This window comes from Cryptomeria japonica, chromosome 3 (assembly GCF_030272615.1).
Source record: "Cryptomeria japonica chromosome 3, Sugi_1.0, whole genome shotgun sequence".
Classification (NCBI taxonomy): Eukaryota; Viridiplantae; Streptophyta; class Pinopsida; order Cupressales; family Cupressaceae; genus Cryptomeria; species Cryptomeria japonica.
Window position 1 is genome coordinate 51,444,070 of NC_081407.1, and position 13,453 is coordinate 51,457,522.

Consider the following 13,453-nt stretch of genomic DNA (forward strand, 5'->3'; position numbering starts at 1 on the left):
GGATTTTTGCATCAAGCCCAATTACGGCTACCTTGTTAAGGGATTTCACAACTGTTGAAGTGGTTAAAGATCAACAGGAATTACAATGATCTGGTAACAACACTCAATGCTAATGCAGATCCGTTTTGGCTCCTCTTCTCCTTCTGTACATTCACTTTGCAAGTATCTCTTCTTTCCTTTGGTCTAGCCAGTATCACGTATCACTTCCTTTGGATACACACTCACAACTTTTGCCAACAACCTTAGAAAGAAACACAACATCGACCATATGGGAAACAGACAGGTCGGTAGCAAAAACCCTAAACCCTAAACCTGTTAGGTTAAGCAATTCAAGCGATTCAATCCTGACCGTTGAATCATACTGCATTAAATGCAACAATCTTGAATCGATCTCAAGACATTCTCCATCGTCCATTATCCACCAATTTCATGGCGGCTGATAACCCATCACGCGTTATCACCATTTGACAGACTTCGCACATTCCCGAGGTAGATAGGAATAGTCTTCTTCATGCAAGATCCTTCACGCGCACGAAGCTTACGTGGAAACACGATCTGTTCTCCATTATACTGCTAACTCATCACACAAAGATCACCGATTGAGTCACACAGGCTTGAGGTACTCCAACCGGAAATTCTGAAGTGGAAACTACCAACCAACCGGTAGTCACACAATGCTTCCATGTGTCGGTTCCCATAACTACATGCCAGTTCATCTTGAACAAATATGTCGCTTCACTTTTGGCATATAAACCGGTTCATACATATGCCGATTCCACATTCCTTTTACTTATCACATGTGTCGGTCGGTTCACATCATGTCACATATTGACATCAATGACAACATACAAAATGATTATGTCTTCATACCGGTTCACATAATGCCAACACCTCTATCTACTCATCTATTTTTTCCCTCAATCAATATGAGATTTGCTTTGTGTTATTTTAGTTTTCCCTCACACAATTTTATTCACCTATCTTTCTCTCTTTTTGATCTAGATGGTAGAATAAGTCATACCAAATAAATGTAATTTTATTTCAAGATGAACATCTTATAGGGATTTATCCCTTTTATCTAAAAATAGAGAAATGGTTTTTATTTGTTATAATTATTTCTAAAATATTGAAATAAATTTCTTAGAATGTTTATGTTCTATTTTTCTCTTCTAGAATCTTCTAACATGCATCTCAAAATAGATACATTCCACAAGTATTATTACTTTTATATCTTACCAAACAAGATATAACAACCATCTACTTACATTATAATTAGCTAATAAATTTATCCTTTAAATTTATCATACCTAATACTTCCTTCAAATAGTTAAAGTAATATAATAACATTAAATACCAACACCAAATAGTTTTATAACTAAATTTTTAAAAAATACGAAAATGACCATGTAACTAACAATTATTAATCATGAAATAATCAAATACAATGTATTTGATGAAAAGGCTATGAATTATACCTGTATATGTTCTAGTAGTTCTATGTGGTGTCCTGTCGAAGAGCAATCTTTTTTATACTTCCCAATTATTCTGTTCATGCTTTATAAGAAAAATATTTTAATCTTTATATTTTTTTAAATATATTAAATTCCTACATAATTAACAAATATCTTACTCACCTTTAAATATATCAACTCAAAATTTAATTTGAATATAATACATAAAATAAGATACACATTACAAAATTCTAACATAAATAGAAAATTTTACTTATCGTGATTTTCTTGTTTATTTCAAAATAAAAGATAAGATATCATGTGCTAAATAGGAAGTCAATTTACATAGATAAGAAAGTTAGATCACATCTTATTTCTAATAATTTAACAAACATTAAAATTAAAAAATAAAACCTATATTTATAGAATGACTTGAACTTAATGGAGTAATCTTCAAAAAGTAGTTGGATTCAATCCTATGAATTTATTCTCTAACTAGTGACTTTTTAGTTTATTTCCTTTCCAAAAAACTTTTCTAAGGCTACCCAAACTTCAGTAGTTCTATTCAAGGTTTCTACATGAAGTTGTAGTTCTAGAGACAAATTGAGACACGAAAACCCAAATTCTTTATCACATTTGCTGAACTATTTTTTCTTTATATTTAACAGTATTAGGTTATTCTTCAGTACCCATAATGGTGCAGTCATGGTTACGAGGGACCTCAATGAGATCTATCCGGATTGTGCATCGTGAGTAAACACAACAAAATCAAGACAAGATGATGGAGGCAATGCAGAACTGAATGAATTAGATATTGAAAACTGATTGCAAATGACCAGTAACATCTGGGTTACAAGAATCGGCTCACTAGCCTACTACATACATGCTCAATTACAGAATTGGTTAACTCTGGACCTCTAAATCTTAAGATATATCTTCTATACTCTCTGATGAGTTATGATGCTTAATTACATCGATTTATATGGTCTAGAGGGATCCGCGTCGGCCCAAGAGGGATCAAATGCCGAAGAGCAAGATCAAACGTATAAAACCACTAGGTCGGCCTTCGCCAAAGAGAATCCTCCGAAAAATCCAAAGGATGGAGTGCAAATTGAAGGGAAGGTTGGCCACACACCAAGAAACATAGGAATCAACGAACTGAAGCTCTGCAAGCTACGAAAAGTGTTGGCATTCTACACTCAATGAGAATGGTTGATGTTGTCATTGATGACAACCAACCGGTAACAGGTTGAACAGGTTCACCGGCAACACAGACATCATCTACTGGCACTGACAGGCACATTCACCAGCATCCAAATTACACCAGCAATGAAGTATACCGGCACTCAGGCTGACATGAGACAAAGTTTTGTTTATGTGAATTATATTGCAAATGTAATTAATTATTTGTAAGCCGACATGATATATTGTAAAGACTCATATATGTATGAGATCTGATAGATCATTTTGTATAAGGATAGGTGATTATTATTATTGGTATATGTAAGACAACGAAAGGTTTTTGTTAAGGTATCTGACTGAGCTTAAACCGGTACTGAATCAAGCATTGTATATGCTATTTTGAGCAGTACATTGCATTGGATTTAATTATCTATTTTGTAGTCAATGAGACTCTTCTATTGAGCAGTAACCTCTAGGTTGTTGGCCTTCCTGCATGTGCAGGCCCATGTTGTAAGTAATATTTATTCATATTGGCTAGTGAGTAAATATTGTGGGTCACGAATCCCACCAAGGTTTTTCCCACACCGGGTTTCCTCGCCAAAATATCTTCTATTATGGTGTGCATTTATGTTGTCTCTGTTATTTCTCTTTACTGCACTATTGTTTGTTTAACGATACATTCATTTAAGTTGCAAAGTTATAAATAAGTTCAAATATTCCACTAACCGGTTAGACACTGATTCACCCCCCCTCTCATTGTCTTTGGGATTGTCATTGCATCTAACAATTGGTATTAGAGCCTGGTCCTCTATTTGTAAAAGCCTAACAGCTTGAGAAAGATTCTGAAACCCGTACCGAAGGAGAGTTTGAGAAAACAGTTGGAAGGAGCTCTTGAAGATTTTGATGCAGAAAAATTGAAGAATATCAAACTTGAAGATGATCTGAGGACTGCTAAGAAATTCATTAAAGGACTTCGAGAGAACCTGGTTATAGCACAAAATAAGAGGAAGGAACTTCATGAGCAAATGCAGAAACATGATGATGAAAAGGAAACTCTTAGTGATATTGCAGAGAAGTTGAGACAAGAGAACACTAACATGAAGAATGAAATGCAAGATTTAACCATGAGGCTATGTAAGGATATTGAAGACAGAAAGAAGAATGAAGAAGACTTGACTAGGAAACTTAGTGATGGAGCAAATGAAAATCTGAGACTTTGTCATTAGAATGATATGCTAAAGACAGATCTAATTCACATGCAACATGATAAAGAGGAGCTTAGGAGACAAATTGTCATTCTGGAAAATGAGTTGATCACCGTAAATGAACACAAAGACAAATTCAAGAAAAGTTTAGAAAGACTTGATGACATGCTAAAAAGACAAAAACGTGATGGAGATACAATTGGACTTGGATTTGAACATGGAGAGAGTTCCGGGACTGCAAATAATCAAGATCATAGTAAACCGGTAAGACAACCTAATGCTTATAAATTTAATGGGAAATGTTTTAATTGCAACAAATTTGGTCATAGAGCAAATCAATGCAGATTTAGAAATAATCAGAATACAAACTTACCCACCGGTCAATGTTCCAAATGCAATAAAGTTGGTCACAATTTAGAAAATTGCAGAATGAATGTAAAATGTTATGTTTGTGGTAGATTTGGACATTTATCTAATCAATGTAGAACACAAACCAATCAAGGATATGGAAAAGCTATTCAGAAGAATAATGTAACTTGTTATGCATGTAACAAGATTGGGCATATTACAAAATTTTGTAGAAGCAAGACCATACCGGCGAACAATAAATGATCTAATGAGAAGGGAATAGAAAAGGTAAATGAAATAAAGCAAGAATTTTTAAAACAAAGGATTAAGAAAGGAGATCAGAGAGTTGATGAATCTGTCTCTGCACCGGTAGAACAGAGTAACCATCCACCGGTAGGATATTCTTTATCTAACAAGGAATAATCCTTAGGGGGTATGGCAGCAAGTTCAAAATCGTGCATTCTACCCTTGGTTGATGGTAAGAAGACACATTTCTTCTTTACCAGCAGATGTGTTAAGATTTCACTTAACCGGCAAGCATTTAATGCAGTTTTTGAAGAACTTTTTGGTTATAAAGCACCAGAAAACCCTCATTTCAAACCACCAAGCATCCAAGCATTCAAAGAGCGCTAAATTGAGCAAAGGCATCCTAAGGCGAAGCAGCAAAGTATTTTCAGGCATTCAAGATTTCAAGCAAGAGGTATTTATCTTTCGCAATGGCATCTTCATCTTCTGCACCTGAGTTTATTGCAAACCCTACTGTGGTAGAAAACATTAAGTGCCCTAGGCCCGTGTTTAAGATCATCCCTAAAATTGCCAAGCAAGATGATTCTATCGGAGTTTTTTCAAAAATTACGAAGGGAGTCACTTTTGCCGAAGACCCTAGAATCTGCATTCACTGCAACATAGAAATTTTAGGGACTGATGATTTAAAAAACATGTACAATGATGTTATTACTAATGAACAAGGTTTGGTTAAACCGGAGCACAAGATTGTAGGAGACCTAGGATTTGTTGAAATACTGAACATACCTAAATTTTTGAAGGAGGTAGTTTGTCTTGTACTAAGCAGAGTTCATGGAGAGTTTATGTGGCTAGACTCTATTTTTAAAATATCAAAGGAAGCAATCAAGGCAGTTACTAGTTTACCCTCAACAGGTAGTAGGCCCGACAAAACTAAGAAGATACCTAACAAGGGTTTTATGGACCTAACCAGAGCCACATCCGACAACAAATCCCTTAGGGTTAATGACATTACTGATGCAAATGTGAGATATGTGAGCATGGTACTTGGATATAGAGTAACTCATGCAAATAGATTAAACTCTGTTTACAGCTTATGTATTCATAGTGTATATGAGATGGTCAAGAACAATGCTAGGATTGATATATGTGAATGGCTTAAGGATAAACTGATTGATAACCTGAAAAAGATTAAGGGTGACAAGAAGGGGACATTCCGTTTTGGCAACCTACTTGTGTGTTTGATGCTTTACTTCACCAAAGATATACCCGGCATTGGTCATAAGGACTTTGGATATGACATCTCGATAGGCAAATAAATCATGGAAGCTATCACCCGTATGGGCTCTAACAGTGACACCATTATAGCGGACTACTTTAAAAACTTACAAACTAAGATGAAAGCTAGAGAAAGGATACCACAAAGCATTATAGACAAGTATGATAAGCAAATTTGTTTTGTAATCAAACGAGATGAAACATGGATGGAAGTTGTTACTCCTAGAACAATTTGGATAACAGAAATGGGTTATGAAGTTAACCTAAATATTCTTGAAGCATATGCTAAAACACTTCTTCATGCACCTAAGGAACCATCCGAAGAAATTTTTGGTAATGCTGAGACCATTGAAAGTGTTGTTTCAATGCAGAAGAAGAGAAAAAGAAGAGAGAAATTTATCAGAGATGCATCCAAGATGGCTAAGGAGGTTAAAGAAAATGTAATGAACTTGAGTGGTATATCAGCTAGTGAACTGGAAGGATTGGAACCGGTAGCTCATGTTTCACTGGTTGTCACTTCTTCGGATACAGACAATTGAAAAGCAACTAAGTTCAAGAGAGTAGAGAGGAAGAAAATAAAACCCTCTTCGGTACCTTCTCCTTCTCCTAAAAAGGCAAGAACATTAACGAAGAAGCGGCAGGCTGTAAGGGAGCCTAAGAAGAAGCTAACTCCAAAGAAGAAACAACCTAAGACACCGGATACCCTTACACCGGAGGAACTGGTAAATGAGATAACTCAAGAAGGTAATCTCAGTAATGTGAACAAATTGTGTCATTCATTCAAAGATTCTGACAAGGACACAATAGAGGCTAGTATTATTTTGCACTTAGACATCTATAAGAAGGTTTTGATTGAAGTTGTAGATGATCTGCCGAATGACTTGTACCTAAGATTAGAAGCTAAGAGAATGTCAGTGATGGAATTAGATAAAAAGTTAAAAGTTGAAGCATTATTGGCAATGCATCCTGTAATTCTAAAGAGGAAATTGATGAACTAATTTCTGAAGCAAACCGGTCATTTTTTTGTGAGTGGACACTAGCAGGTTAGCCTAATGACTGGGAGAGTACAAGAGATTGCTGATGAAACTGCGGACAAATGCGACATATTTTTTGTTGAAAAAGAAAAGAAAGAGGAAAGGGAGACATAGAAAATGGACAAATCTTTTGCTAAGGTATACCAAAAGGACAAATGTAAAAGCAAAATTGGTAGTATACCTGTTATAAAGGTTACAAATAACATTCCTCCACCAACACAGGATACTCCACCAATAACTTCAGATACACCAGTACATACAAACAATCAACCAGATAAGACAACTGAAGAAGTAACTCATGATGACACCAACCCGGACTCTGAAATTCTTTACACTATGAATGTTGATACTCAAGATTTTAACATTGTTGTGGATAAAGAGACTGCAGAGATTAAGACAGCCAATGTTAAGAACAGTGAGATCTCTGAGTCACTGGCACACACTGTTGACTCTCAGAACACTGAGATACCGGTAGAGGCTAAGGTAACTAACACTGAGAAGCCGGAGACAGAGAAACCGACAGTTGCAGAGGTACTAACACAGACTGAAAAACCAAAAGAAGCAGAGGTAATAACACAGACAGAGAAACCAGCAAAAAATGTAAATAAAGAGGAAGCAATTGAAGGAAACAAGGAAGAAATAGTTAAGGCTATTGGGAAAGTATCTTGAAAGGAAATCTATTGCAAAACCAAGCACACATCTACTGGAGAATTCAGACCCACAAATGTAACAAATGTTCTATTGGATTCAATTAAGAGGATAACAGATTGCAATGTCTTAGCATTTAAGGTTATTGATGACACATTACCTATTTTGAAGATGATTGCACCAACCTATAACATAGATCATATTGAGGATTCATTAGATAAATTGGACACATTGTCCAAATTTATTGCTGAAAATGTTCTAACCATAGATAAGATGAATGAGGAAACAATAAAGAAAAGAGTAGATAAAGAGAGTGAATTGTTTGAGAAAATTATCAAAGACTGTACTGAGCACATGGATTCACTATTATCGGTACTTGACTCAATAATTTCAGAATATAAGGAGTTGTATAGACAAGCTCGCAAGCCTCACCACCTGATTGAAGATATTGATGAGGAAATTAAGAAGAGACAAAAGGAGATAGATGACATTGCAGATAATATGATAGGTTCTTCAGGACATCTCAGTGACAGCTTATGAGGAAAAGATTGAGAAACTTGAGAAAGAGAAAGCAAGGATAAGGTTAAAAGCTCGGGAACTGAAAAAAACACTTGGTCCAAGATTGGACAGTCTTATTACTCAGCGGGTTGAGCTATCAAAGACAACAATTCAAGGAGAACGATCACCGAAGCAACAAATGCACTATCTGACCAACATGATCCAGCAAACATAAACCATTCTTTCTGACAGTAACAAATTCATGCAGAGCCTGAATCTAATTCTAGCGGACATTTTCAACTTGTAAACAACCGATTATAGGCCATGAGGTAGCATTTTTTTGTATTCTTTGATTCGTTTTGACATCCTCCATTGATGTCAAAGGGGGAGTAGTATGGAGAAAAATAAATACACAAAGGAGATCACTTGCTCAGGGGGAGCACACTCTTTTTGGGATCATATTTTGGATTTCATTTTTGGATGACAGTTTTGGATTTTTCTCACAAGTGTTGCCATCAATGCCAAAGGGGGAGATTATTGGCATTCTACACTCAATGAGAATGGTTGATGTTGTCATTGATGGCAACCAATCGATAACAGGTTGAAAAAGTTCACCGGCAACACAAACATCATCTACGGGCACCGGCAAGCACATTCACCGGCATCCAGATTACACCAAAAATGAAGTATACCGGCACTCAGGCTGACATGAGACAAAGTTTTGTTTATGTGAATTATATTGCAAATGTAATTAATTATTTGTAAGCCGACATGATGTATTGTAAAGACTCATATATGTATGAGATCTGATAGATCATTTTGTATAAGGATAGGTGATTATTATTATTGGTATATGTAAGACAGCAAAAGGTTTTTTTTAAGGTATCTGGCTGAGCTTAAACCAGTACTGAATCAAGCATTGCAGATGCTATTTTGAGTAGTACATTGCATTGGATTTAATTATCCATTTTGTAGTCAGTGAGACTTTTCTATGGAGCAGTGAGCTCTAGGCTGTTGACCTTCCTGCATGTCCAGGCCCATGTTGTAAGTAATATTTATTCATATTGGCCAGTGAGTAAATATTGTGGGTCACAAATCCCACCGAGGATTTTCCCACACCGAGTTTCCTCGCCAAAATATCTTGTGTTATGGTGTACATTTATGTTATCTCTGTTATTTCTCTTTGCTGCACTATTGCTTGTTTACCGGTACATTGATTTAAGTTGCAAAGTTATAAATAAGTTCAAATATTTCACTAACCGGTTAGACATTGATTCACCCCCCCTCTCAGTGTCTTTGGGACTGTCATTACATCTAACAAAAAGGATCCAGAAGATTCGCAATTAGCAAATAGGTCCAAGCGGTTCGAGTCTTCTAAGCCAGAAAATTGTCTCGGAATCCGCAAGCGATAACTTGTCGTAAAAATATTCAAATGTCCCATGGTTCAGGAATAAGGAAGATAATCATGTTCGCAAGAAAAATACGGCTCCGCAAGATCCGATGAGCAAATGCAAGTAAATGTAGAAAGAAATGCTGAAATTGCAAAACAAAAAACAAATTGAAAAGAAATATTTTTTTGGTTGATGCAAAATTGCCAAAAACCAGGGATGCTCTTGCATCACATAATTATCCTATACAACCCTTATTCTTTGACATAAGATGTATATCAAGTTTTTATACATGATAATTAAAGAGTGTGAGAGGCATAACAAGTTGATTTTTCTGTTGGGATAAGGTGTTGTATACGTTGCATAATGTTTATAATGTATTATTTATTATTATGTACGTGGTGCACTTGGGGGAACCTAGATGCGCATGTATCACTAGGAGTTAACATTCTTGGGACCACTTTATGTATTGTATTCTAACATTGAAAATTATATTTAATGTGGGTGTTACATTGGGATAAATCTGTTTATTATTGTTAATAGAAATTTATTTATTGGCTCTACCACTTTTATTCAAATAATAATAATCATTTAATATTGAAGAAAGATATTTAATAAAGTGACAACTTAGTACCCAATATTAAATTAGAGGTCAATGGTATTGTATTCACATGTTTTTGTAGTACATGGTTTTACTTTACCACTAGTTGTATTTTGTGTGAGCTTGATTCTATTAAAGCAAGCACAAAATAGTGGTTTAGGTTGGCTGGTCGAGTGAGTTATCATTGAGTCAATTTGAGGAGTGCATATATGAAGCATCGCATGGGATGTGTGGGTTCATTCTTGAACACATGGATTATGCATTAGAGTCTTGTTGTTTCAAAAGAACTCATTGTAACTCTATAAGTGCTTTGTATTAATTTATGGTTAAACAATATGGAGTACAGATGCTTTTGGGGGCTTTGCTTTTCCCTCATGAGGGTTTTTCCAGGGTATAACTTGTGTTCTCTTATGGCTTATATATTTGATCTATGCATAATGGTTATGCCTGTGGTTATTCCGTAAGTTCGTATGCATGTGTTTGTCTAATGGGTTACATAGGAAATGGATTAAATATAACTCGATATGAAGCATTACTTAATAACATTGAATACATTTTTTAGTAAATATTGCTGAAGAAATTATGTGTAAAGAAAATTCTTGAGAGAAATTTAGTGCATAGGAAATAAAGCTATAGTGATTTGGCTTACAAATTTTTATTTTTTTAAAATAACAATAAAAAGTTAAAGTAATTTGGCTTATGAAAATTATAACAAATTTAAGTTAAACCTTTACAGTTAAACAAAATAAAATTATTTTTACCATTAAAAATAAGACTAGCATATATATCTTTAAGAAATCTATATAAAAAACGCTGATAGATATCTTTTAGAAACATATATATTAATTTAACATTATTTCTTAAAAAAATGTTTTAATTTATTATTTATCATCTGATATTTGTTGACCAAATTAGAAATTAATGTGAGAAAAATTAGGGTCTAGTTAAGGTTATGTTTAAATTATAGAAAGAAAATATTATTATTATAAAAATATAAAATAATAAGATAACTATTTACTAATTTTTGATAAAAATAAAATATAAAATTATTATTAAACATTTGACCATCGAAAAAAAAAAATACCAAAAATGCATTTTACAGTAAATTAAACAAATATTAAAAACAATTTTTTTTCAGGTTCTTGTAATTGATTTTATTCGACATATCCACTTGTTTTTAAGAATTTATGTATCTCAAAAATTCTGCAACACTGGAAATGAAATAGTAAGTAATCTTGCATTGCTTAGAGAGTATAATCGAGAGGTAAAACGGAGAAACCTTACCTGGGACTAGCGAATTCGTGAAGTTTTTCTGTCGCCGAGAAAATGATGAGACCAATTTCAGCGTCGCAGAGGACAGAAAGCTCGCTGGCCTTCTTCAACAGTCCCGCTTTGCGTTTGGAAAATGTAACCCGGCGATTTGCAGGGTTTTGTATTCTTTGCAGATTCACCTTTCCCCTCACCATTCTATTCTATTCTGTTCCAGGCACACGAAACAAACAGCTCCCAACCACTCAAAATGGACCATTTGAATGTTTGTACCTACATGGATGTTGGTCTTAATGATTATGTACAATTCCTACTTTTATAACATAATTAAATAATTAAGTCGGTCTGTACATTTCGACACGTTGTGTCCTTATTTTATCACTAGTTGAAGTTTTCCGGGAAAATCGTGTGGTCCGACTCTGTTTGGAAATAGTCACCGCTGGTACGCTTGGATTTAACCACTTGCGTAAAACCCTTGACTAATCAGTGTACTACAGTAGAGTGACAAGATTTACAACCTCAATAAAGTAAACTTCCCGACAGGAATATTGTACGGAATGGCTACAGGCACTCCGACCTATATAGAATTCATACCGAGCTGTGTACATAAGGATTGGATTTAATACATATACGATCACTAGTAAAAGTACCAAGTACTATTTTGGGAGTCGACATACAGTGACTGAAAGAGTTTTAACGGTGGAGACTATTGTACGGGATTAAGAACAACATTAACAATTTTCAGGTTTTTTTTATTGTGAGTTTTTTTGTTGTGAATCTTGATTAAGAAATTTGTGGTTTTGTGAAATCTTGCTTTTTTAAATAGCTCATTTAGATTGCTCACCTTTAAATTGTTTTCATATAATGTACAATTAAAAAAGTAGTGGATGCATAGAATTTGTTGTTTCTACTCTCAAAATTAGAAAAGATAAAATGGTACTACACCATGGAGTGTAAAGCATGTAAGGAAATCTGCAGATATGCTAGAAGTCAGATTTGTAGCAACTTTGTTTGAAGAGGGCAAGTATCAACCAGGACAAATTACCTAAACAAGAATAGTCCATTGCAAAAGAAACGAATAAGCAAAAAGTTAGAAAACAACAGGTAATGATTAATGGGGTTGTCCATTGTTTCATATGTTTTGGACAGTTTTCATTCCAATTCATCGGTCCAATAGACCAGTTGGTTTTGTAGACAACATTTAAAACTTTCATTTCATTTTAATGATTGTTTGGTTTGGTCGTTGTATAATAGATACATTTGTACTGAAAGTTGTATATTTATGTCATATTTTTTTTACTTTTGGATTATTTTAGAAGATAATAATATATATATATAGACAAATGATGTAATTTAATGCAAAGGTGGGTCTTTGTCTTATGACACTTATTCAATCATGGATTATATTTATATACACTTGTCACTTTATTCCCATCAATATATTTAAACATTTTATATATATGATATATGTGCTTATTTAATACACATATTTCTACACACATGATATTCGCTTTGATTTCACCCCTTTCATGTTTCAGGGCAAGTTCTAGTTGTTGGTTCGTCCCCAAACGTTAGGTTAGTAGAGATTCAATATCTAGTAGCAATCGCACCTTGGTCTGCAATAGGTACACCGAATAGGTGTTTAAGGTCAATTAGACAAAAAATGGTCTACATTTTGAATATTTGCACAATATATGAGATTAATAGGGAGAAAGAGGGAGATAGAGTTAAGGGACAAAAGTAGAGAGAGGATAGAGGATAATTAGAGATATATAGAAAGATGGAGCAATAGGGAGAGAGAGAGATATAGGGAGAGGTAAGGAGATAGAGATAGGGGAGAAAGATAGAGAGGAATATAAAGATAAAGATAAAGATGTAGAGGCAAAGCAAGAGGGAGATGCAGAGATAAATAGAAAGAGCAAAAAAGGACAGAAGTATTTATTTAGTTAACTCATGTTTCTCATATCATATCACTTCTCATAAGGATCAACTATCTTCTTACCATGGCTATGATGGAGAAGGAACGTATTATTACAATCACACTAACAAATTGACCAATGATAACTAATGCATTTTATAGGCATAGATGATTAAGGTGGCTTCATGTTGGTTAAAAATTTTGTACACTTAGTTATACAAAATTGTGGTTTCAACAACAGTGTGTGAGCATGATACTCTCCTAATTAAGGGAAGCCCCCCCACCCCCCAATCTATCTAATACTAAAACTAAAATAGGATGGAAAAGCAGTCTTTTTTTTTGTCAAGAAAGCCAATATCATTTTCTCTCCATAGAAAAATGATAAGAATT

General features: G+C 34.5%; 1 protein-coding gene across 1 annotated transcript in view; it reads right to left on the minus strand.

Annotated features, from left to right (window-relative positions):
- The window catches only part of LOC131032951 (MADS-box transcription factor 23-like), a 114,527-nt gene extending 102,822 nt beyond the window's left edge, over window positions 1-11,705 (minus strand). Inside the window, exons 1-2 of the mRNA XM_059218051.1 lie at window positions 11,161-11,705; window positions 1,476-1,554 (exon numbers count right to left, since the gene is read on the minus strand). Of these exons, the coding sequence (XP_059074034.1) occupies window positions 1,476-1,554; window positions 11,161-11,342 (261 nt within the window). The 5' untranslated portion in view covers window positions 11,343-11,705. The remainder of the gene's footprint in view (window positions 1-1,475; window positions 1,555-11,160) is intronic.
- Between the last annotated feature and the right edge of the window lie 1,748 nt (window positions 11,706-13,453).